This window comes from Balaenoptera musculus, chromosome 18 (genome assembly GCF_009873245.2).
Source record: "Balaenoptera musculus isolate JJ_BM4_2016_0621 chromosome 18, mBalMus1.pri.v3, whole genome shotgun sequence".
Classification (NCBI taxonomy): Eukaryota; Metazoa; Chordata; class Mammalia; order Artiodactyla; family Balaenopteridae; genus Balaenoptera; species Balaenoptera musculus.
Window position 1 is genome coordinate 68,092,488 of NC_045802.1, and position 27,255 is coordinate 68,119,742.

Genomic DNA, 27,255 nt, shown 5'->3' on the forward strand with positions numbered 1-27,255 from the left:
AACGCAATTGTGAGATCTGTTTTGCCATACAGGCTAATAATAGGCAATTTAGCTTCCCCCTGGGCATCCGATGACTTTCTTGTTTGACATTGTTTCGGCACATTAAATGGTGCTGAGGAAGTTGTTTTTGAGCTTGTCTTTTAAACCAACAAATCTTAATGGAAAACATCAAAGGGCGATTTAAATACTAAATATTCAAAAGCATTATAAAGATATGTTAATATCCTTATAAAGGATAACTAATATTATTTTGTACATTATTAACTCTGAGGGGAAAAAAGATGTTATGTCTGTAATGATTCAACTAGGTGTGGCCCAGTCTTCACTGTGAGTAAAACCAGCTCCTAACTGTCCAGAACAAAGAAATGAGCAATCCAAAAGTCATTTCTGAATGGATTTATATTCTGGGGCAACAAACTTCCCTCCCCAATACCATTCTCTAAGTTAAAATTAACATCGTGGAGTGAATACTTGTTGGGTGGCTGCCCAGCACTTCCCTCCTCCTCGTAACACACCTTTGTTCTGCGATGCCCCTTTTTCCATAACCCCCTCCATGGCACGGGGGGTCATTCATGCCAGGACAGGTTGGAAGGCTGCCCAGGCCAGTCCACCTCTGGGGCCCAGAAGCAGTCCCTTGCTCTGACGCAAGGCAGTAGTCCTACAAAGCCGTAGGGACAGCACTGGGGCTCCCAGAAGCCACATTCCTACAATGACCCACGGCCCCAGCCACAAAGGCAGGTTCTAAGGGTGGAGTTCAGATCCAAGCCAGGTCCCCTCCTTGTGGGTGTCAGAGCTGGGCCTGAGAGATGGGCCAGTCTCTTTCAAGTAGCTGGACTCTCAAAGTGCCATTTCCCACCATGAAGATTGGGAGCAAAGAAAGGGAATCTCCAGGTAGAGAAGGACCCAAAACCTTAAGGAGACCAGCAGGGGTAAGGGAGAGATTACTGAAGGCTGGGAAACCCCTCGATACACCCAGCTGCATCCCTGCCCTTGGGCTCTGGGAGACACCCTACATCTTTATAATACACCCCCCTCTTTTCTGTCACTTGCAACCAATATTCCAAATTAATACAAAGAATTTCCAGCAGTCACACTAAAGAAGTGATCCAAAATATCAGCTGATACCTTGGGTGTGAAATCTTGCAAGCACAAAATAGATAACCATAGAACGGCGGGGGAGGGGGGGGATGATATTTTTAAGTCCTAATTTAAGAGTAATTACCCTGCCACTCAGGTAGGGGAACTCCTGGCTGAGCTGGTTGACTGGACTTTCGTGTTTCATCTCCGATTTCTTTACTAAACCACTGACTGAGGGTCAATTTTGCATTTAGGGGACTTCCACATCTATTACACAATATTCCCCCAAATAAAAGAATAATAGTTATTTGAACATTTAAATGTTTCCATAACACTAATGTGCTGCCTTTAATAAAGTAAAAAGTAACTGCAGCTTATAAAATAAAGGTTAAAAGTGCAAATTATAAATTTAAAAGTGGAACAGCTTCAAAGCTCTTTGAAACAATAACTTAAACCCTCCGTAAGGAACAGTGGTTTCAAAAACACAGATAAGCAGACCCGGAGTTCCATGCTGGCTTACAACAGACTAAAAGACCAGTAGGCACTCTGCTTAGACAGTATACTAATTGACATGCGTTTAACTGATTTTGAAGATACTATCCTTCATGTTGATTTTTCTTATACTGATAATACAATGTAGTTTTGTTATGCTGAAAACTGATGAGATCTAGATTTACAACTCTAAGAGAATACCGTAACTTGTATTAAACAATATTTCAAAGAATGTGCCAAAATTGGGGGTTGGGAAGGTTATTTCAAGTATTTGTACAGTATCTCTCTCAAAACTGCACATGACCAACATACCAAGAAAAATATGAAATGCCCCAACTTCAAAACCCCAGCCTTAGTGATTCAGACCATCAGCATAGCAGTACTTGACATCTTGACACATGCTGTGCCGCTGGGTTCTACTAGGCCAAGTGAAAAATCAGACAGGACATCTACTTGTGTCAGCGACCGCAGGACTCTCTGCCCTAAAGCTGCATCTTCCCTCCCCTGCCCAGCTCTATGTGCCCCGTAGGCCAGGGCCACTCACCAAGGGTTCCCCTACAAGCATCCTGGTCAAACACTCACCCAGCAGAGGCCCTGTAAGTGTTTACTGTGCTCCAACGAGGCCATGCTGTGGAATGGAGAAGAGCCAAGGAGAGCGTGCTGGCTGGTGGACTCTATCCCTTGGAGGACCCATGGGCCACATGTGGAGCCCCATGCCAGCCCGGCTCTGGGTATAAGTCTGCACCACCCATGGACCTCACCAGGTCACCACCTTGTCAGTAAATCCAATGCACACTTTGCATCTATTACCTTACCTGACCTCTCAGAAGCTTATGGCAAGCTTACGTTTCCTTGCCTTGAAACACCCTTCCCTTGGTTTCCCCGACACCCCACCCTCCTGGATGCCTCGTATCTCTCAGGGTCCAGACCCCTGTGAAGTCTCCTCTTCCACTACTGGGCTCATAAGTGGTGACAGAGTCCCTTCTTTTCTCTTCCACACCCTCTCCACAGGAAATCTCACATCCACTCCTATGGTTTCGAGGCACGTCCACAGGGTGGCCTCAAATTAGGTAGATACACCCTGATTAGACATTCTGACTTAATATACATAAAGTGAAGCTCCAAAATTTGCATTTTTAACAAACCCCCTGAGGTTTTGGATTCCTGAGCTCTGTATCAACTACCTACTCGACACCTCTGTGTGCCCGGTCCAGGACCTCTCAGTGGGTCCAGCGGTGGCATGCTAACGTCACCTTCTCCCCTGCTCGCCCCTCCACCTATGGCTTAAGCTGGGCATATAGGCACAGACCTCAAATCGCTGCCCCCAGACCCCGCCCGCCTCTGTCCCTCCCACATCTAATCAATCACCAAACCCTGTTAAGTTTACTGTCTGCTTCCGGTCATTCCCATTGCCATTTCCCTAGTTTAAACCAGCAGAGTCTCGCATCTGTATCACTCTAACAGCCTCTTAGTGGGATCCTTGCCTCCCGTCTCAACCCTTCCAAGCCGCTCTCCTCACTGCAGCCAGAATGATCTTCCAAAAACAAATCCAACCATGTCACCACCCCGCTGAAAATCCTTCAGGGGATCCCAACCAACCTCAGAATAAAATTCATACTTTTTTTTTATGTTTTATTAAGATACAATTCACACACCACAAAAAATTCATTCATTTAAAGTACATAATTCAGCGATTTCAGTATAATCTACAGGGTTGTCAACCATCACAACAATCTAACTTTTATCACTCCAAAAAGAAACCCCAAACGCATTAGCAGTCTCTCTCCATGCCCTCTCTCCCCAGTCCCTGGAAACCACTAATCTACTTTCTGTCCCTGTGGATTCACCTATTCTGGACATTCTAAATATGTGGCCTTTATGTCTGGCTTTTTCCACTGAGCATGTTTCAAAGTTTATCCATGTTGTGGGATGTATCAGTACTTCACTCCTTTTTATGGCTAAATAATATTCCATTGTATGGATATACTATATTTGGTTAACTATAATATTTGTTATTCATCAGTTATAGACATTTGGGTTCTCTACCTTTTGGCTATTACCCACAATGTTACTATGAACATCTGTTGTGATGGTTAGTTTTATGTGTCAGCTTGACTGGCTCACAGGGTGCTCAGATACCTGGCTAAATATTATTTCTGGGTGTGTCTGTGAGGGCGTTTCTGGATAAAATTTGCATTTGAATCAGTGAACTCAGTAGAGCCGTTTGCCCTCCCCAGTGTGGCTGGGCATCGTCCAGTCATCAGAGGCCCCGAACAGGACCAAAAAGCAGAGGAAAAATTTGGCCCTTCCTGCCTGATTACTTAAGCTGGGACATCAGTCTTCCTCTGCCCTTGGTACTTCTGGTTCTCAGACCTTCAGACTCAGATTGAATTATACCACTGGCTTTCCTGGGTCTCCAGCTTGGAGATGGCAGATTGTGGGACTTCTCAGCCTCCATAACTTCGTGAGCCAATTCCTTATAGTAAACCTCTTCCTATACATACAGGATATATATACATATATTTCATATTGGTTCTGTTTCTCTGGAGAATCATGACTAATACTTCCATGTACAAGTTTTTCTGTGGACATATGTTCTCAATTGTCTTAGATATACCTACTAGTGAAACGGCTGGGTCATAGAGTAACTCTATATTTAGCTTTTTTGTTTTAACTGAAGTATAGTTGATTTACAATGTTGTGTTAGTTTCAGGTGTACAGCAAAATGATTCAGTTATATATATATATTCAGTTATATATATATTAATATATATATATATATATATATTAAGAGCATGTATATATATTCTTTTTCAGATTCTTTTCCCTTATAGATTATTAAAAGACATTGAGTATAGTTCCTCGTGCTATAGAGTAGGTCCTTCTTTGGTTATCTATTTTATATATAGTAGTATGTATATGTTCATTCCAAACTCTTAATTTATCCCTCCCCACTATATTCAGCTTTTTGAAGAACTGCCAAACTGTTTTCCAAAGTGGCTGCACCTTTTCACATTCCCACCAGCAATGTGTGAGGGCTCAGATCTCTCCACACCCTCACCAACATGACAATAACAGACAAGGGCTATTGTCTGTCTTTATGTTCTAGCCATCCAAGTGGGAGCCAAGTGGTAGCTCTTTGTGGTTTTAAATTACATTTCCCAGATGACTAATGTTAGGCAGATTCATTTGTATATTTCTTTAAAGAAACATTTGTTTAGACACTTTGCTCATTTTTTTAACTGAGTGGTCTTTTTATTAATGAGTTGTAAGAGTTCTTTATACATTCTAGATGCAAGTCCCTTTCCTCTCATTCGGTGGGTTATTTTTTCATTTTCTTCATAGTGTTCTTTGAAACCCAAGTTTTCATTTTGATAATATACAGTTAATTTTTTCTTTGGTTACTTGTGTTTTTGGTGTCATATCTAAGAAAACACTGCCTAATCCAAGGTCATGAAGATTTATACCTACGTTCTTTTTCAAAGAGTTTTATAGTTTTAGGTCTTGCATTTAGGTCTATGATCAATTTTGAGTGGTTTTTTACACATGGTGTGACATAAGGATCCAACTTCAATCTTTTGCATATGGATATCCAGTTGTCCCGGCACTGTTTGCTAAAAAGACTATTCTATCTCCATTGAATAGTCTTGGCACTCTTGTAAAAAACTCAATTGATTATAAATGCATGGATTTATTACTGGACTCTGAATTCTAGTCCATTGATATATATGTCTATCCTTATGCCAATACCACACTATTTTGACTACTACAGTTCTGTAGAAAGTTTTGAAATCAGGAAGTGTAAGTCCTCCAACTTTGTTCTTTTTTTTCAAGATTTTTTTCGTTATTCTGGGTTTCCTGAACTTCCTTATGAATTTTAGGATCAGCACGTCGATACCTGCAAAAAAGGCAGGTGGAATTTTGATAGAAATTGTATTAAATTGTAGATATATGTGGGGAGTAGTGCCATCTTAAGAATGTTAATTCTTCCAATCCACAAACAGTGGGTGTCTTTCCATTTATTTAGCATTCTTACACTTCTTAGTTAAATTTAGTCCTAAGTATTTATTTTTTTGATGCTATTTATTGTAATGCTATTGTAATTGGAACTGTTTTCTTAATTTCACTTTTGGTTTGTTCATTGCTAGTAGAGAAACACCACTGATTTTTTTATATTGATCCTCTGTCCCTCATCTTTGCTGAACTCCTAAGTTTCTACTTCTAAACATGCCTAAGAAGGCCTTTCATGTTGGGTCCCAGCTCACCTCTTCAGAGCCCTCTCTCATCATTCCCATCTGAGACTAAAGACTTTGGCCATGTTGACCAGCTTTTAGTTACTGGATGCTAAACTAAAAGAAAAAAAAAGCCAGGCTTTTTCTTGCCTCCAGGCCTTTTTGCACATGCTGGTTCCTATAACTAAAATAGAATACCCCCTGTATTTGGCTTATTTCTTTTTATCCTTCAGATCTCCACCTAGATGTCACTCTCTTTGGTCCAGAACAGATGCCTCTACCATGCAAAGACAGGACACCTCACATGTCTCTTTTTGGAGCTCTTATCCCACCACACTGGAACTGTCTGGTTACCTATTTATGTCCTGACCAGACTGGCAGGTCTGCGAGGTTGCAAAGTTCACTGCAAAGACTTGCAATAAACTGTCTAATTGACAGTTCTAGTCCAGCTTCTGGCCCAACAGCTGGTATGTAACAGGACTCAATGAATATCTGTTAAGTAAACAAGTTACCAAAATCAACAGATTATCCAGTCCAAGCCTCTACACTTTCCACTTTACTTATTAATCCTACATTACCTATAATAAAATGGCTAGCAGATTTGATGGTAAATAAGTTTTCACAGATTTAAAAAAAAAAAAAAAAAGATAATTTAATCCCATACCTTATAAGGCCGTCTCTCGGTATCCTTATAAGCTAAATCTGACTAAAAGTATGACCTGCTGACAGCTGCTCTATAAGTGTTTACTGAGATAACAACAGTGAAACGAAACTTATTCATTCCATAGAACACCTAAATACTTGTCAATATGGCAAGACATGGAGGAACTGGGAAGGTCAAGAAGACATTGAAGGATGACAGAGGCCATAGTACATTTCTCCCTCACCCTCCTCAAAAAAACTGTTTTACTCTTCTGCATCATCTCTTTTATATTTTCTTTATCTCCCTTACAGCTAAGGTTCTCAAAGATTCACACACACACACACACACACACCACTCACTCACTAGTTAATATATCTCTTTTCAGAGATTCTCCTTGCCTAGCACTCCTCCTCCTAGACAGACAAGATGTGAAACGCAGTGAGTTAACTGGCCTTTCAACTTGTCATCACACAGTTTTCCAGCCCCAAACAACCTTGGAATGTTCAATCAGGTCTAGACTCGTGGTAGAGTGGGGACACCAGCCTCAAAGGGTATAACGTCACCACTGAAGGTGTGGCATGCATGCAAGACAGCCTCCCTGGGGTGGTGCCTGGGGAGATCGTCCCTGACCCTTTCCCACCCCCAGTGCTCCCAGAAAACCCTGGTTTTCTCTCCTTTACCACACTGCTCTAATTTTCCATTTCTATGTCTTTCCAGCCCACTCCTGTACTGTTCAGTTGCCTGTACGTGTTGTCTAATTCTCCTATAATAAACATTTATTGCTCTTGTAGTAAGAGAGGAAAAAGTTAGTTCTTTTTCAAAAGTACGAAGGAATGGTCCCCTAAGAGCATATACCAAACCATCCTCTTATAAATCTAATCCAACAAGAATCTGCCATTTTAAGTGAACTTTAAACTTAATAATAAATAAAACTTGGATAGAGTTTACATTTACTTGTACAGTTCACTGCCCCCTCCCAGGCAAACTTAGAACAACCTCATGGGAAACAAAAAACTATTTCATTTTCCTAATTTGTCATGTGCTATAGATCTCTGTGTCTGACAAGTTTTTAAATCACAAAGCACACACTTATAATCTTATTAAGCACCATAAATAAACGGAAAACCATTTTGACTTGGCCTGCAGAGTGACTGATTTCCTTCCCATCTCCTCGTATTCCTTAAAGACACGGGAAGAACGAGGTGCATTTGTCGACATTCACACCCCAAGCCTCCTCCAACAGGATATCTCCATCCGCTGCTTGCTTTTTGTTCACTGCTCGTAACAGGAAAACTCGCTTTCCTGCTTTCTCAATACCAAACGGGTTAGAGCTGCAAGGGAAAACATCCCCTCAGAATCCACCCCAAGGCTACACAGAAGGCAAGAGAAACAAAAGCTGGTCCATTCTTTCCCCGAATATTCCGTTGGCAGGCAGCCGAGGACCGCGCACCAGTTCAGTGGTTTAATATCCTGTCACTTCGGTGGAAAAGACAGAATTAGGAAGTTGCCAGCCCAGGATGCCAGAATCTGCTCTGCTGGTGTTAATATCTGCTGGACATCTATCATGACACCACCTTTCACAGAAAGAAAAAACAGCCACTGTCAGACAAGTGATAGAAAGGTGCACGGCTTAGAATATGAGGGGTCCAGGAAAACTACCAACAGAAGGAATCCTTCTTCATGTTAGAAGAATTTTAAAGACGCATTTGGGAAACAAAAGAGAAGAATCACCATTAAGGTCTGTGCAGTATATCTAGGCAGAGTCAAGGTACGAAAGGACACGGACAAATAAAAGAGGAAAAGCAAGCTTAAGGCACAGGGAAAGACGTGATAACCTATTCATGTCTGGTGAGCCCAAAATGACACTACCGGTGATGGTCCAACAGCCCGAGCCTAGAAGCCCCTGCCGATAGGGCAATATACACACTCCTACCAAACGCTGGGGCTGGGCCTCACCTGGGTGTGGGCGCCATGTGCCTAAACACTATTCTTCACCCCAAAACCTCCTTCGAGTCACAAGACTCCGTCTCACTAGGGAACCCTTTTCCTCAGCTGCTAAGAGGAGCACCCACCTGCTCCCGGCCTGTGCATCCCTCATTCCTGCTGCCCAAACCAACCACTTCAAATAGAACATCCCCGACTACCATCTGCACAAACCTACAACAGGCCTTCTCAAACTACTTGTGAAGGTGCTCTTACTCCCCCATTCCACTGGGGACCAACATTTTTATAATATACCAAATAATAATAACAACAAATGAAATAAAAGACAAAGGCATGCAAGATATGTCACAAATTTTTATTAGATTCAACAGACTTAAAGTTGCCCCGTCAAACTGTTAAAGATATCTAAACACTGATGCTCAATTTCTGCACATATCTCATCATAGGCCAGTTATAAACAATTCACAAACAAACTCCAGTCAGTGGATTTCACATTGCGCAGCTCTGCCTCACAACAAGAAAGGTAGGTTCAACACCTTCACGTCTCCATTCCCTCCTGTGCTTCTCTATTCTGGAGCCGCCAACTAAGACCTGTAGATCTTCCATTTGGGGCAAATTCTCATTGATTCTCCTCATTTTTCTCTCACCATAGCCCTTCACCAACTGGCTTTTCCTGACCCTCAAAACTGTCTTGGTTAAGGCTGGAAATTAAGATATGGGATGAGTTTTTGAAATAGAGGTAGCAGCTAAACTCTCTGGAGGGTAGAAGGAGGAAAACTTCAGGTACTCATCCTTCTTGGGTATGGCTACAGTGGAAGCAGAATGGGGAACAGTGAGAGACAAACGAAGACATGAAAAAATAGTTGTCATTGTTACCACTGTCACCATATTGATTAACAGCCAGGTAGTAACAACAGTATCAAAGGAAGATGGGATTTCAAAGAGGAGAGATCTACAGTCATAGGAAGCAAAGAAATCCAAGAGGAGGAAAACTGAGAACACTTTTCCATCTATAATTTATCAATCCATGCAGTGACTTAGCTTGTATCTGGAAATATTAAAGAAACTCACATCCAAAATTGAACTGGGGCCCCATTAATGAACTGGGGCCCCGCTGTACGAAGCAGTCATTTATCTTCTCTTGCCTAAAACAAGTAAATTACAGAAATGTGCATGAAAAGGGTAACAAAATGAATTACCTAATTATTTATTTCTCTCTAAATAATTGTTTATGAACCTACCATTTTTAAAGACTTCTTTAATTTTTCCTTAAAAGAAGAGGGAAGAAAGGTGATTCCAGAAAACTGATATGAAGTCAGACTATCGGCCTTGAAGACACAGTGGCAGAGAAAGCAGCTGGTCGGGACCTCCTGGTTTAGTATACGCTGATATGACTGAATATTTTAAAAAGGACTAGATGGGTGGTTTTTAAAGCTATCTGCTCTACCCTAAACACTCTCTACAAAATGAAGGCCCCTAACAGCTCACTGCTAATCCCTTTCTCTGGTGGGGGTTTATAGTGGGAGATGACATTCTCATCTGTCTGCACCAGTTTATCTGAAAGCAGGAGACCAGGTAAATTTACACTTCCTTCAAGGCCTGAGTAAGAGGGGTGGGTGTGCTCAGATTTCTGTATCACCACCTTCCTGGTCTCCCCCTGAAACGTAAGGCTGTATTTAATGCCTCCAGCTTCCCACTCTCCCGTAGCCAGAGAGCGCCAAGTTCACCCTGGGGTGGGAGGAGGAGGGATTATTGGTAAATATTTACTGAATAAATAACCTAACCTAATCAGGTTCAAATACTTAGCGACTTTATCCCAAAATTCTTCTTACACATGACCTCTATCTCTTGCCTAAATTATGGTAAAGTCTCCTAAGTAACATCTAAAACTCCAGTTCTCTGCCTCTATCCCCACCCCGGCCACTGGGCTCCAATGTCATGGTCACCATAGTCCCTCGGCAAAGCTCTGATCCAGGCACTTTCCAGCTCAAAAACCCAAAACGAAGAAAAAAGTCAACACTCCAGACATGGCCTTTGTCAGCCCTCTCCTTCCTTGGGTGACCGGGATCTGTGCGCCCCTAACTCTCCCAACACCTCACCAGGCTCAACTACCATGTTCCTCAGATTTCCTTCCTCGGGACCTTCGTCACAGGGTCCCTCTAGTCAGAACAGTTGTCATCTCTCAAATCTACCTTCAGCTCAAAATGCCACCATCTTCAGTAAGTTTTTTCTAATTCCCTCCACTAGAGGTACTCTCTTTTCCTTAGTAGCCTTTAACACGTTACTTTAAACTTTCCAATCTTCGATTTAAATGTGCATAAAGCTTATTTTGCAATCTTCCCTCCCTATTAGTCTGTCAGCAAGGTAGGAAAGGATCTGTCTTACTCATCCTGCTTCCCCCAAGCACCTAGCACAGTACTTGGCACATGTAGGGACTCAACAAATGTGTTCCATTAGTTCGGTGCATGTGTGAAATTAAAAATCTATTCCTGGGGACACCCCTGGTGGCACAGTGGTTAAGAATCCACCTGACAATGCAGGGGACACGGATTCAATCCCTGGTCTGGGAAGATCCCACATGCCGCGGAACCACTAAGCCCGTGCGCCACAACTACTGAGCCTGCGCCCTCTAGAGCCCGTGAGCCACAACTACTGAGCCTGTGAGCCACAACTATTGCAGCCCACTCACTCTAAGGCCCGTGCTCCGCAACAAGAAGCCACTGCAAGGAGAAGCCTGCGCACCGCAACGAAGAGCAGCCCCTACTCGCCGCAACTAGAGAAAGCCCGCGTGCAGCAACAAAGACCCAACACAGCCATAAATTAATTAATTAATTTTTTTAAAAAAATCTATTCCTGGGACTTCCCTGGTGGTCCAGCGATTAAGATTCCACGCTCCCAATGCAGGCAGCCCAGGTCAATCCCTGGTCAGGGAACTAGATCCCGCATGCCGCAACTAAGACCCAGCGCAGCCAAATAAATAAATAAATATTTTTTTAAAAATCTATTCTTGTACAACACGGGGAATATAGCGAATATTTTATAACAACTGTAAGTGGAATATAACCTCTAAAAATTGTGAATAACTATATTGTACACCTGTTATTTATATAACACTGTACATCAACTATACTTCAGTAAAAAATTAATTAATTTTAAAAAATCTATTCAGAAATGTGGAGACATAGATGTGGAAGCATCTATAATATGTGTATTTATTTGTCAATCAAATACTTGCTCATTTCTTTTCCCAGGAGCTTACTAACATAATCCACACACGTCCTTAAAAGTAGGAAGCAAAAATCAATCTATGAAACTAAATAAAAATCAAGCCTAAACCAAGTAATGCACCCTTACATAAGAACGAATTTTAGTATTTTATTAATAAAGACGTTCCTCTGCATTTGAAAAGGGGTACTTTTCTAGTGTCAGTTATGCTATCATTAGCCTAACTGCAATCAGCAGGATGTCTGTCACCTTGCTTCCAAAAGCGCCCATGCTTAGTACCTTTTACAATCACTAAAAACCCAGGCGACAGCACCATGCAAATCTCTGTCCATGGAGCTTAAAGTCACTGACAATTTTGCATAAAAAACTGAATTTTCTTTTCATGCACAGTTCTCACAATCAATTCAGATTATTTTTAATCTGGACAAAAATTGGTTTCATTTTCAGTTCTGAAGAAAGCAGAGGTTTTACAGTTCTTAAACCCTCAACCATAGTATATACATAACTACAATAATATACTACCATATTATTTAACATAAGTTTAATATGTTACTATGACACTGAATTATTTAACATAAGTTTCATATGGCTTCTAGGACTAAATAAGGACATGATCAAGATCTAAATCCCTGCATATTTGGGGATCTTTGCACCTCAGAACATATTCCAGATGTCACGAGAAATAAATCTCTTAAACGCCCAATCTGTTCTCCCTAGTTGGCAAAGTAAATTACTCGTGCATAGATAAAAATCTTAATTTTAGGACTCTTTAAGATGTTAACAGCTCCCTCTCTAGCTCTATAGTCTGTGCGTTTGAGCCTGACCCACAATTCCCATTGCACTCTTATCACTGATGTGAGTTTCCTCCATCTCTACTCAATATCTTCATGAGACAAACGTTCTGTCCCTACTCCTACAATGAACACGCAGGTCAAGCTTCATGTTTCCTGGGTCTCATGAAAGCAGTGTAATAGTTGAGGTCCCAGTACCTTTCTACTTCCCAGAAAGGTAACTTCACTCTCAGCACCTTCCTAGGAACTCAACCTGCAACAGGTCACAACCGTCCTTCTTCCTTCCAGGGTGCGAAAACAGCCAAGAGGCAGAGGACTCCCAAAGGGGAACACCAACCCAAGGGCTCCCTGGGGCCTGTCTGTGCTCCTTTTCCCTCTAGACTGCACACTCTTTGAGGACAAGGTCTGTGTCTTAATCAAATGTTTATCTTGTAGTGTCTGTTGAGTAAATGAACAACCAGTGACAAATGGGGATCTACTGAACACAAGTTTTTAAGCACAAGAGCTTAAAAAATTGTAACAACACAGCATTTCTGTCTGCTAACATCACTGTTAAGAACTCAAAAAATGCCTCAAGATCTGCTAAGATCCTGACTAAAAGATAAACAAGAGGACACTGAATCCTCAGGAGGCTCCAGGGCAAGACACCCTGGACTGATAAGAAGAAGATCACGAGGAAGCCTGGAGCACAGAAGCCTGGGCTCCATCTGGCCTCTGCCCCTCCCCTCCCAAAGGTCACCTGTGATGGAAATGAGCTCCAGGGCCACGCTAGGCCAGGCTGCAAAGCAAAAAATCTGGTCCGAAAGGAGGAGCTTAAATCCACTGTAGGCTGGTCAGCGTCCCCCACATTGTGCGGGTGACACCAGGCCAAGACCACAAAGGGACAGGCATCACAGGTAGAACCCAGGTCTCATAACAGCAAGTGTACAGCTCACCGGAATATGCTGGGAGACTGTGGGGTAGAGTGGTTTGGGGCTTGCTTCACAGAGTAGGAGATATCCAAGACACCATGACTCCAAGTTGTAAAGAAAGAAGTCAGCACTCTTTCTGATCATTTCCAACAACTCAAGCTATGGAAGAAGACATCTGTGATTTTCTCAAATTCTGGAAGCTATTTTGAAACGCCTTTCCTCAAATGGACCCCCCCCTCCCCAAAATCCACCAAAGGAGCCCATCCCCACCATCCCACCACCTATGGGGTCCCCAGCAACTATGCCTGATATATTAATTCTTCCAGGAGAAATTAACATTGTGTCAGGAATCTTTGCCCATCTCAGTTTTAAGTGGCTTTGAGTTCTAAGTCCCTTTAAAAGTTTGATACTTTAATTGGTTTTTCACAAAATCAACTCCAAAGAAATCAGTAGGATACACATTCTTCCATTTAAAAAAAACAATGATAAAACAGCAGTTATTTCTCATCTTCTGGAAAAAAAATAATTAACATTCTCTCAGAAGGTTTTCTTTAAAGAATAAAGAAAATTAAAATGGCTAAATGAACATATTCAAATCCTGGGAAGAAAAAAAGCTAACCTCAGAGATTAAATATCCTGTAAATTCTAGCTAGTGTAATGGTTTATAAATGAATTTAATATACTGTAAATATTATGGGACCTCTGCTATCACCATAGGAACTCTGCTTTCTACTTAAGAAAATAGCAATAAGTTAGAATGACAGATTAAATAAATTCTCTAAACAATCTTAGAAATACAACTCTTTCTGTAATGATACAATTTGAACAAATTGCCATTTACAGCTGAATATTTATCTTAGCCAAGGCAAAGCAGGCTGAAAGGTAAAATGACCTAGATGAAGAGAGTTTATTCTACATTAAAGAACTTTAGGTTAACAGGCCCATGAAGGTTTTTTCCTCATGCCACATAATTATTTTAACCAAAGTACACATAAAACCATGATTTTATATCCCTTAAAAAAATATTATCTGACTACTAAATTAATTCTTCCTTCTTCAATAAGTTTCTATTGAGATCTTTTGTAGATTAATCTTGTAATTCTTGCTTTTTACTTCTTTCTCTCTGTCCTCCTAATATCCCTTAAACAGAAATGAGGAACTCATTTCTTGGCTTATGGAAAAATGAATGTCAATTTCACCTACAAACTGGCCTAGGACGAATGAAATATACAAATGGGAAAGAGATCCATGGTACAAATAGATGTTTCATATTCTGATATTATCTGATTACCACAGTATGTAAAGATACTTGATAAAATGCAAAAGTAAACAAAGTACATTCAATTATTTCCTGGGGTCAGTGGAAAATACATTGGATCAGAGCCAGTAAACTCTGTAGATTTTGTTCTTTTTTCTTGTCTGTAACATGAACTGTATGACCATAGACAAACAGATTAATCATGGTAGATCTTATCTTCCTCATCTGTAAAATTAGGAAGCTGAACCAGATGACCTCTAGAGATATCTTTCACCTCCAAAGCAGTATGATTTCATTTCCACGTCACAAATTTCTACCAACCCAGAGAATTCATGGTACTTTCCACAAAGGCGTGTAATGATTCAAATTAACCATTTAAAAGTTTCTGACAAACTCAAATTTTAAAATTATATCTTTTTTGACACACCCTGCCACCTTATCAAGAAAAAAGTGTTAACTATCAGCCAGGTGACCTTAAGAGAGTCACTTGATTTCTCTGGTCTTCAGTTTCCTCATCAAAACAGAAATTTAAACAAACAAATAAACAAACAAACAAAAAACCCCACTATCCCTGTCTATCTGACTACATTTTTCCATAGGCTCAAGCAAGATGTTTTTTGGAAAGAATTTTATAACACCGTCAAGTGCAACGTTTCATTATTTCACCTGGGCCTCCTTCCTCTGAGCATTCAAAGCAGGACTCTTAACTTGTTGACAGTATTTTTGCTACCAAGATGCACATGTGTATCTTATTCCAGGAACACATTTTACATTAAGATGCACATCTGTATAAGCACTAAGATGTACAATTTTCAAAGAGGACTAATTGGAGTGTCTTACATGAAGCACCAAAATTTCCCTCCTATATTCGTTTTCTTTTTTCTTGATAGGTTATTATCCATTCACTTATGAAAGTTAAACAATTAGGAAATATTAGACTATATAAAGAACAAATCATATTCCCTTTTCACGTATTTCCTTCCAACATTTTTCTTACACACAGGTTATTTCTTACACAACTGTGACGTACATACTTCCACATACTATTTCTTTTTCACCCAACATTAAAATTTTCCCCTGTTATAAGTCCTCCGTAAGGAGCACTTTTAAGAGTTATATGATATTCCTTTAGGCTGCCCTCATAAATCACAAAAGCTTGTACTTACTGGGTATTTACTGTACGCCCTATTCTAAGTGCTTTATATGCATCTTCTCACTTAATCATCACAAACATCTATGGGATGAGTGCTATTACGATGTCCATTCTTGGGGTGGAGAGACTGAGAAAGCAGAGCTTTCTCTGAAGAGCTGGGTTTAGAATCTCCTGAGCTCAAGTTCTATCCACTATATCCTACTGCTACTCCTCACAGAACTATCCCCCTATTAACAGAAACTTGGTTATACCACGGTATTTTCTAAGTGCTAGAATTCAGAGACTAAACATCTGATATGTAACTTATTCCTGAAACAAGAGCATACTGTACTGTAGCATCTGTAATACCATAAAACTTTTTCATCAACAAAATAGTGCTTATGCTTTTTTAAAAAGTGAACAATCTGTATATACTGTTTATAATTTTTTAATTTATCATGGTAAACAACTTTCCTTAGAACATTTCTATATCCACATGACAGAACGTGTATTTTCTGTATGAAAACACAGTATGTGAATCTCTAAGTACACAGAGTTTGAGAATAAACTTCTTGTGGTCAATGGAGATGGTGGGCAATTCAATGACATCTGCTTTCAGATTCACTTTCAGACTAACATTCAACAAATGTTAATCTATAATAAATAAATGGGCACATCTCCAACACATGCACTGACCCAGCCAGCTTCCCTAAGTAGACATACCCAAGCACTATTTTAATGGTATTTATTCCTGCCAACTTCAAAGAAAGCGGGAGGCAGGGATATCCCAACAAACCATTTGGCATTACAGAGCTCTGATCAGGTAGTAAGTCTCCTTGCCAACAATTTGCTGATAAGAATTTAAGGAGTCCATCAGAGAAAAAGAAAAAGTGACAGAGATGTAAAACAGAAAAAACTTCACCATCGAAGTACTTCCTAATGATTTGCAAAACTCATGCTTCAAGTGATAGAAAAGCACTCCCAGGTTTTTATTATTTGTATTTTTGTTTTATTTTGTTTTGTTCTCAGATGAGTTACTAGATACCTAACATAAGAATTAGATCATTGTGTTCTTTCACACATTGGAGTTCAACAGATTGGGTGAAAAGAAACTGTCCTAAAAAAGGAAATGAATATTATTTGTATTAAAATGTGCAGCTGCTCTCAAAACCTATGCAAAGCTCACACAGATTTACTGACAACTTGCTTTTTCTAAACTAAAGCAGACAAAAGGCCATCCTCAAAGTGATGCATTCTTATGTACATGAACATCATCAAATCTATCAGGTTGCAATGAGAAACTAATGATATAACAGATCCTGTGCCTTACGAAAGTTAATCTGGCAGAGGGAGATAGGCTAGAATGAGGTAAATAGAAATGGGTGCGGGGGAGAGAAATCAGGGGCAGTGGGGAATCAAAAAAAGATTTAAAAATAAAACGTGTCAGATGTAGAGACTTCAGGAGTCTTTCATTCATCAAAAAATAAAAATCTAATATCTTGTAATAACCTATAATGGAGAAGAATCTGAAAAAGAATATATATATATATGTGTGTATAACTGAATTACTTTGCTGTGCACCTGAAACTAACACAACATTGTAAATCAACTGTATTTCAATAAAAATTAAAAAAATATATATATATATATCTCGAGCCCCTGCTAAGTGCCAGGTACTGGGGAAACCATGGTGAACCAACAGTCCAGTTAGGGAAACAGATGCGAAACAAATGTACATACACATCAATATATGAATTGTGGGGCTTCCCTGGTGGTGCAGTGGTTAAGAATCCGCCTGCCAGTGCAGGGGACACGGGTTCAAGCTCTGGTCCGGGAAGATCCCATGTGCCACGGAGCAACTAAGCCCATGCGCCACAACTACTGAGCCTGCGCTCTAGAGCCTGCGAGCCACAACTACTGAGCCTGCGTGCTGCAACCGTTGAGCCTGTGTGCTGCAACTACTGAAGCCCGCACGCCTAGAGCCCGTGCTCCGCAACAAGAGAAGCCACCGCAATGAGAAGCCCGCGCACCGCAACGAAGAGTAGCCCCCGCTCACCGCAACTAGAGAAAGCCCACGTGCAGCAACGAAGACCAAACACAGCCAAAAAAAAAAAAAAAGAAGAAGAACCCACCACATTCAAGACAGTGGCTGTCCCATCAACCCAGGTGCCAGGATGTGGACAACGTGGTCCCCAGCCACCCTCAATGGAGAGGCAGCGTGAGGGAGAAATAAGCCTTTCTGTTTTAGACCACTGAGATTTGGGAGTCGTTAGCCCATACTGACTGATGCAGAAATAGAACGTGATAGATGCAGTGATGATAGGATGAGGAAGGCAAAAGGAGATGAACAGAAGAGGCAAAGGAGGAATTAGAGATTTCAGAGTTGGTGACCATGCAACGCTGACTCTCACTACAGAACACAAGTATGCAAAAAGGACAGCTGCTTTGGGATGAAAAGTGACTGTTTATGTTTCATAGATGCTAAACTTAAGGGACTGGTAGGACAGCCAAGTACACGTCAGGCAAGTTAGCAGAAAAGCAGGTCTGAGCTGGGGGAAAAAATCAAAACTGAGATAATGATTCAGAAATTGCAATGACGGTATGCAGCTCCCTGTAGAGTGAAGGGAAGAGATGAAAAGTTATGAGCCAAAGGTGGAGAACGGACTCTTTCGGAAGGGGGGTGAGTGAAGCAAGGGAACAGAGGAGCGGGAGGAGAACCAGAGAAGGGGAGAGGGGTGCTGCGTGGTAACAAATGCTGCAGAAGACAAGTTGAAGGGGTGAGGACGGAGAGGCCACCCCACACTAAAGGCAGAAGCCAGGCTGCAGGGGCACAACGCAAGGCCACAGAGTGGTTAGTATTAAAGTGGTAACAGAACCCAGGCCCCCAAACTTAACCACAGGCCTCACTGCCTCCCAACACTATAATGGAAGAATTTTCTCAAGTCATTATTCTTCTAAAACTAAACTTAATGGCATCCTAAACAATCCAACCCCACAATTCATTTAGACTACTGTTAAGACCTTTAGATAGTTTGCAGTTGGTCAGTATTTTACATTTTCTGCCTTGAACCGTCAGCACTGTGACTTCGGTCACTGTCCTTTATGTACATTTCAGTTTAGTCCTTAGGGGGAATTCCTACTGAGCCAAAGAACGGAAGCATGTTAAAGTTCTTGATACATACAGCCCAGCTCAAAAAGTTATACCATGCATGTTACAAAACCCAGGTGACACAATTCTCATAAAATGCCATGCGAATCGGGCCCCTGGAATTGTGGGACGAGGAAGCCCTGCAAACAAAAGTGCCCGGCTCACCCCATCCGTGCAAAACCTTTTCTATCTCTGCAAATTTGCAAATTTATCAAGCAAAATGGCACCTTGTTGTAATTAATGTTTCTTTAATTGTTAGCAAGGCTGAACATTTTTTTCTTCTGTTCTTTATTGGCTAACTGTATTCCTTTCTTTGAGGAATTACCTATTAATGTCCTTTCCCATTTTTCTTCTGGAGTATTTTTCTTTTTTTAATTGATTCGTAAGAACTCTCAATATATTTTTTTAAACTTAACACTATGACAGAGATATAGATATATAAAGAAGACAAATACAGTTTCTAAGCTTACTATTTGACTTTTAAATTTATGGTACTTGTAACATACAGAACAGAGGTTTGAGTTTGCATGGGGAGGCAGAAGGCAGAGTGGTGAGTAGGAACACATGGTCTAAAGCCACAGTGCCCAGGTTCAAGACACAGATCCCCCACTTATAGGCTTGTGACCCTGAGGTGACTTGACCTCCCATGTAAAGACCTAACACATATCCTAGGACACTGTAAGTGCTTAATAAATGCTGGCTCCAGATATATTTAGTCAAGACAAGCAATCTTTTATTATCATAATACAAGCTTACCTTTGTTAAGCACTTAGTATTAAGGATCTTTACATATATTAAACTATTTAATCTTTATTTTAAGAATGCCCTAAGATAATAATACCTAAAAATCCCAATTCTCAGATGAGCAAACTGAGGCTTAGGTGAAGAAACTTGATCAAAGTCCTCAGCTCATCAATGGCAAGGCCCCGGTTCACCTCCCAAGCCCAGGCCAAACTGCTATTTTCCTTTACTTTCATGCTTTAAAAAAATTCCTCTCCACCCTTACATGATTATTCACCCATGTTTTATGCTGTTTCTTTGATTTATTTCACATGTGACTCTTACATTTAGTTATCACTTATTTCAGTGACACAAGTAAGTCCCCTATATACGAACGAGTTCCATTCCAAGAGTGTGTTCTTAAGTCCAATTTGTTCGTAAGTCCAACAAAGTTAGCTTAGGTACCCAACTAACACAATCGGCTATATAGTACTGTACTGTTAACAGGTTTATAATAGTTTTCACACAAAAAATACATTAAAAAAAACACAAAAAATAAAGAAAACATTTTTAATCTTACAGTACAGTACCTTGAAAAGTACAGTAGTACAGTACAACAGCTGGGATACAGGGGCATGTTCACATCTTTGAAACTTCGCAACTTGAAGGTTCATATGTAGGGGACTTACTGTATAAGGTGGGACCCCAATACTTTTTTTGCAATATCATTTACTCAATGGTGTACCCACCATGTTTGACTACTGCTCACATGCACCCTAAAGGTTGACACACACAGAGGCCTGTTTTCTGTTCTGGGTCATAGACTTCTCTTTGAGTCCTTAGGCTTGTGTGACACAAAACTGTCATATTATTTACCCTCAAGATTACACTGAGGGGAAGATCTCTCTAAGAAGCGTTTATGATGTGTTCTCAGCCAGTCATTGAAATTGTTCCCCAAATTAGCAACTGTATTTCTCAAAGCTTCCCTCCCTTCCTTCTAAAACTTACCCCTCTCTGCCCAAGCTGCTCTGCTCCTTCTTGGCCTAGCCGGGCATTTTAAGCATGTGCTCAATCTCTATCTCTCATTCTTTTCTGGAGAAAAGTCTCCCTTATTATTACATCTTCCAGGTCCAGTTCAATTCTTCACAAACCCTTTCCCAAGTATATCCGTTCTCTGTTATTTCATCTTCACGTGTTCTCTGAACCAGGCATTTGAACCTTTATGTGTGCTCCTGCATACTGCTATCTTTTTGTTGAAGACTGACCTGTCCACCTGTTTAGACCATAAACCCTTCAGGGCAAGGGCCTGCTCCAACACAGCAGCAGGTCCTCAGCACCCAGCAAAAAGTCCTAGCACAGAGCAGGCCCTCAACAAATGTGGATGAAGATTTCACAATTCCGTTCTTCCCTTTTCAAATTCAAGGCATTACTAATGTCCTCCTGTCTCCCAATATTCAAATGGACCAGAAACCAAAGAAATAGAACCTGTTGTTGACTATCTAGTTGGAGATGGGCCTCCAGCCTGCTTCCTGTATTCTGGGACATTTCTGTTGTTAGGACTCTACCAGAGGGTGGAGAAAGACAGTGAGGTGAAGCTCAGGCCAGTTCTGTTACCGATTTACTATCCTATCTGATTTAAAATTACAGCCAAAATGAGGTTTTACGTTACCTGAGTATTTCAAAGAACACCACCCCTCGGGTCTCAGGTTACCTCAGATCATACTGGAATCTCGTGTTGACTGAACTGGGAGGGCGAGAAGGGCCCCAAGCGTGCACTCCGGGAGATTATCATCCCACACCTCTGTCCATCATCCTCCAGTTACACAAAGGAAAATTTAGTGACGGCCTGACTTGGTTTCATTTCGTTTCATACTGCAGGCTCTCCGATGGCTGTGCAATGGCGTCACCAGCAGGGGCTTGATGTCAAAGGAGAGCCTGAAGCTGAGCACGCTGAGATAAGATCGGCAAGGAAGCCGGCAGCCAGGTGACTTGGACATCAATACCCAAGCGCAATCGAGCCAGCAAACCCATGCGAAGCGCCCTGTCCCAATATTTACACAAACCTTTCAGGAAACGAATATTTTTAGGCCTCGGGTGGTATACTCCGTTAGATCTAGGTCATTATGATGCTATCTTTAATACATCTGAAAGGCCCAATCGCAACTCAACCCTGATCAGGGAATTACTTCTAGTTTTTCTCCTGAGCTTGCATATATTTTGAACGTGCTGCCCTCCTGACTATTCTCAATCACGGACAGCTAATTCTGGAATTGTGAGGATTCTTCTTTCATTACCCAAAATCATAAATTACATTTCCTACAGTTAAGAATATTACTAGTAGTACCTCTGCTACTCTTATAAAAGCATCTTAGAATCGAATCCTGTTGGTAAGGAAAGGGACTCTAGAACAATCTAGTACACCTCCTCATTTAACAGAACAGGAGCCCTGAGGTTCAGAGAAGTTAGGCGACAGCCCAGGGTGACTTAAGTAGCTGGCAGAATATCAGCTGGGCACCATCTAAGGGCTTTACCTCTATTGCTCATTTAATCCTCCCAACAACCATATAAAGTAAGTATGATTACTATCTCTACTCTACAGATGAGGAAACCGAGGCACACCAAGGCTAAGTTATATGCCTAAGACTGCACAGCTGGTAAGGGGTAGAGCTGGAATTACAACCCAGGTGCTCTGACTTCAGAGCCCACGCTCTGCACTACTAAACCTCTAGGATTAAAACTCAGGACTCCTGACCCCAGGGAGGGTTCACTCCATCATTAATAATTCTAAGGCTCATGAACGAGTAAACCACATTTGAAAAAGCCAGCAAAACTTGTTAGGATACCGATTAGAACAAACTACCATTAAAAGATGTTTCTTAGGCAATCTGGGAAATCTGAATAGTATGTCAACAGATTATTGCAAACTTTAACATAATGGCATTGTAGTAAGAAAATATCCCTATTTTTAATAATACACACTGGGTATCATATAGGGGTGAAATGATGGGAGGCATGGCACTCACAACCACACAAAAAAACGAGGCGGAAAAGGTGACAGTTAAACCAAGTTTAGCAAAATCTTGATAATTACTGAATCTGGGTGATGGATTATGAAGGTTCGTGATGCTATTCTCTCTGCTTTTTTGTATTTTTTCTTCAAGGTTTTCAAACAAATTAATACACTACCATTTTTAAAGGCCCCCACAGGGGCTTCCCTGGTGGCGCAGTGGTTGAGAATCTGCCTGCCAATGCAGGGGACACGGGTTCGAGCCCTGGTCTGGGAAGATCCCACATGCCGCGGAGCAACTAGGCCCGTGAGCCACAACTACTGAGCCTGCGCGTCTGGAGCCTGTGCTCCGCAACAAGAGAGGCCACGACAGTGAGAGGCCCACGCATCGCGATGAAGAGTGGCCCCCGCTTGCCGCAACTAGAGAAAGCCCTCGCACAGAAACGAAGACCCAACACAGCCAAAAATAAATAGTAAATAAATTTTTTTAAAAAACCTATGTAACAAAATTAAAAAAAAAAAGCCCACACACCTGAGCTTATGAAAAATGAACCTATCAAACAACAAAAAATTTATGAGTACACCTTACTTTTACACTTTAAAGCTTGTTTTTTAAATGGCAGCCTTTATTACCCACTGAACTATTTAATTCTGTTGTTTCTGATCTCACTAAAAGCCACTCATCAATACTAGAAACACGAGAAAAGCTAGTTAAAGCCATACCCTGTTCGTTTTTCTTTTAGTCCATCTACAGAATTGCTACGTTAGTCAGCTAGTTAAGAGACATTTACTGCGTGTTTACTATGCTGTAGGCATTGTATTAGCACTGACCCAAGCTGTCAAAAACAGAGCAGAGTACTACTTCCATCCAAGCATGGATCGGTGGACCATGGAATTCCAAACCCCGGCTTGGTTGCTGCTCTGTCTCCTGCAAGGATCAGGGGTACCTTCTTAGATGCTCCTAGAACAAAGCCGAGACAGGTGCACCTGCTGTGGCTTCCTGGCAGACACTGGGGAGCAGCAAGAAACAGCAGGCGGTGGCAGAGTACCTGGCAGGAGGTGAGGGGGGTGAGGTTGATGGGTAATTTTTAGTATCTGTGAGCTATTGCAAATTGCTCCATCTGCAATGCAGAATCACTGCAGTGTATTTCCCGTTCAGAGGGGGAGCCTTTCAAACGCCCAAGGAGGCCCACCTACTTTCCGGCATTTTGTGTTTGTTTCATCACAAGTTTCATCAGACAAGTGATCACAGACAGACAACACTTAGGGTTGAGACACCAGCCAAATGTCTGGCTGTTCATGCTTAAGGGTGAATAGGGAAAAGAGATGTACTATTACAGTGTCACGAGGTAGAACACAGCAGCAGTATGTCGCACATGGGAATGGACACTACTAGGTCACTATCAGTAGGCCAGCCTCCAACAGGAAGGGCTGTTGAATTCAAGGACTGTTGCACATGAGTAATGAGCAGTGTTTTGCTCAACCTAATGGCTTATCAAACTAGTACCTCCTTTTCAGTCCGGGTCTGTCCGCACTTTGGAAATCATGATTTTATTTACTCTTCTTTTGTCTCAAATCTCTAATGAGGACAGTGCCCCCAGTTAAAAGAACTAAGTTTCCTTCCAGAACAAAAAAGATGCCACAGATGTTTGCGGGCTTTCTCCTTAACATACACACATTGGCAAAAGTCAGGAAGATGCAGGATATACTACTGAGGCCAAAGCAACTGAAGTTATGGAAGAGATCCCAGCTTTTGGTCTACTCTCAACTCCTGCTCTACTCCTTACCATCAAATGATCAACTTCAGTAAAAAGAGAAAAATAAAATCCCTTATTACTGAACAAATAGGAGTTTGAGGAATCTAGAGGGAGCTGTCAGAGCAATTGAGAGAAAAATCAAACTGAGCAGACTAGCTATGGAAATCAGTGAAGCTTCGTCTCCAAATCTCCACAACCATCATTCATGTCATTCCGTGTCTGACCAGAAAGGGCATCTATCCGCCACCGAAAAGATGAGCCAGGCCCTGTGTTAAGGGACCCAGCACTCCACCCCAGCAATAACCCACACACAGCCCCACAAAGCCCAGAGAATCACTTCCAAGGCCCATCTTCCTGGATCGTTCCAACAAACACAAGTCACCCACAAACAAGCCCCTTTCAAGAAAACAAAGGCCAGCGCCAACGCAAGGAGCTGCTAAAAGTTTCCAGCTACCCAGGAGAGCACGCTGCTGCTCAAACATCGCTCCCCTTCTGCACCTTCCAAGTGATGGGGTGTACTGCGTTTCCAAATACAGCAGGACCAGCCCGGGCAGTGGAAAAGCTGATTTAAAACTTCATCTTCCTCACACCCAGAGGCCTATTCTCAAAAGACTTTCTGCTACGACCAGATTAATCACCGGTCTGCTTGCTCCGAATCCCCAAACTTCGTAGTAATTTGCACCCATGCTGAAGTCACCGGGGATTCCTATCAAGACCCTTAACCCTTGATAAGAGGCGGCCAAATCTCAGGATGCCGGCCAGGGGGAGGGAGTGGAGGAGAGAATGCGGAACCCCTTCCCCTCTGGAGCTCAGCCCACCCAAAGGGTCCGCAGGGCCATATCCCACCCTGGGTTGCGGACTGGAAGAGGAAGCCCCCGCCTCCACTCCCCTGCGCCCCTCCAGGCCACAGGTGCCAAGCCCCTCCAGAATAAGGGAGGACAAGGGGAATGTGGGAGGGAGGGAGGGAGGGAGGGCGAAAGGAGAGAGTAATTTTTCAGTCGGCAGAGGGACGTAAAGTTGGGGGGGAGGGGGGATGAGGGAGATGGCGAGCTCACTCCCAGGAAATTTCCCCGGAGGGAAGGGGCCGCAGTGGGGAGAGGACCCCCTAGACGCAGGGTGGGGGTCTGGGAGCTGCTGCCCCTCCAGGACCGTCCCTTCTCCCCTGCCCAACACCCCCCTCCTTCACCACCTCTTAATCCTGCAGACCCAGTAGGGTCGGCGGCTCCGCCTCCGCCCCGCCGACTTAGAGGAGCGTGAAGGAGGTGGCCGCCCGCCCTCCCGCCCTCCCGCCCTCCCGCCCGCCTCCCTTCCTCCCTCCCTCCCTCCGTGGTCCCGCACTCACCAGGAGCACTGAGCCGCGCACCACCTCCGACACGCTCTGCCGCAGCTCGGCCGCTGTGCCCGGCTTACTCAGCGCCCGGGTGAACTTCCGAGTCTCCGCCGAGGCGGGGAGCAGAGGCGGCTGCGACATCCTCGCCACCAGCGCCGCCGCCGCGCCTGCTCCGGCAGTCCGGCCGGGCCGCGCCGCCGCCAGGTGCGCCCTTGGCGCTCGTCCCGGCCCGCCCGCGGCCCCCGGCGCCGCCGCCCGCTCCTCCCGCCGCTCGCCGCGCGTCCGGGCGGCGCAGCCCGAGCCACGCCCTCCGCTCGGTGTCACGCCCCGAGCCGCCCCCCTAGGATCCCGCGGTTCCCCGCGCTCCAAGCGGCGCCGGGGCTCGCTAGGGGCCACCGTGCTTGTGGCCGCGGCGGCGGCTCCCCCATGCCACCAGCCTCCCTCGGCGCCCGCTCGCCGGGCCGCCTCCTCGGGGCGGGGTGTCCGGCGCGGCGCGGGGCGGGGCGGGGCGGGCGGAGGAGGGGCCGGCGCGGCGGGACAGCGGGCCCTGCAGGTCGGGCGGCGGGTGCCTTACGGCGCGGGAGGCGGGCAGCGGGACGCTGGCAGCGCGCTGCCCCGGACCCCTGGCGGGGCAGGTAGGGACCCCGGGGGGCGCCTCCTCCCTGGTCCGACTGCTCCCCAGACCGCACGTCCGAAGACCCGAGGCGAGGGCCGCGCAAGCCGCCGGGAGGGCGCGCGACCCGGCGCCCTCCCGGGTCGCCAAGTCCTCGGAGCCGGTGCCTATACACTGGGACCCTGGGTTCCTTGCCCGCGAAGCCCCAGCATCTTGGGGACTCCGCGGTCACCGGCAGGGTCGGGGTTCGGCGGCACCACGCCCACGCCCCCTGGGGCTGCTGAAGGGACGGAGGTTTCAGGAAGGTGGCACTCGAAGAGCACAGGGCCGTTCGGAAGCCCGGGCCGTGCGGACCGGGACGGAGCGCCCCTGCCCGGGACCCGGCGTGGAGCACCGCGCGCACTCGTGGCGGCGCTTCTCCGCCTCCAAACACTATTCCGCCCCCAGAAGCGTCGCGCGGACGGTGGAAGCCTCTGGAGCCGAAGGGAGGGTCCGGGATGAGTCACGCAGACCCTGGCCCGCAAGGACGAGCTGCTGAGTCACCATAAAACTTCTGAGCCTGGCCCAGCTCCTCTGTACACTGAGGACAATAACCTGCAAGGGGCTGAGGGGACACGACGTGCCCATCTGCCGCGCCTCCGCGGCCGGGCGGGACCAGTGGGCGCGGAGCCCGGGAAACCCAGAAGCGCCGGCCTGCGGGCCCAACATGACCCGGGAGCTGGCGGCTGCTAGCGACAGCCACGACTCTGAGGAACTTCTTCCTCACACCGCCTTTCCGCCTTCCCCATCCCTAACGGGCCCCACCTCTCCTTTTCTCCTCTTTTCTGAGGAAACTCGGGGCAGCCTAACTCTGACCTCGCCGCGGAGAGGGCGCGCGGGGAAAGAGGAATTTGCGTAGCGCCCATGGCGCATGCTCCGTGGTTTGTGTTTGGGTGGGGAGACTGCCTTAAGGGTGGGTCTGCTGATTGGTCGGTC

At 43.9% G+C, this 27,255-nt stretch overlaps 1 protein-coding gene across 5 annotated transcripts in view; it reads right to left on the minus strand.

Annotated features, from left to right (window-relative positions):
- Positions 1-25,926, minus strand: part of DOCK9 (dedicator of cytokinesis 9) — a 263,127-nt gene extending 237,201 nt beyond the window's left edge. For 3 of the 5 annotated variants that reach the window (XR_005017271.1, XR_005017270.1, XM_036832051.1), the window contains exon 1: positions 25,680-25,924. Coding sequence is in view for 2 of the 5 variants with exons in the window: in XM_036832051.1 (XP_036687946.1) it covers positions 25,680-25,808 (129 nt within the window). In the remaining 3 variants the exon portion in view is untranslated. Of the gene's footprint in view, positions 1-25,679 lie in introns of all 5 variants that reach the window. The other 2 variants (XR_005017272.1, XM_036832052.1) reach the window with 1 other exon arrangement.
- Between the last annotated feature and the right edge of the window lie 1,329 nt (positions 25,927-27,255).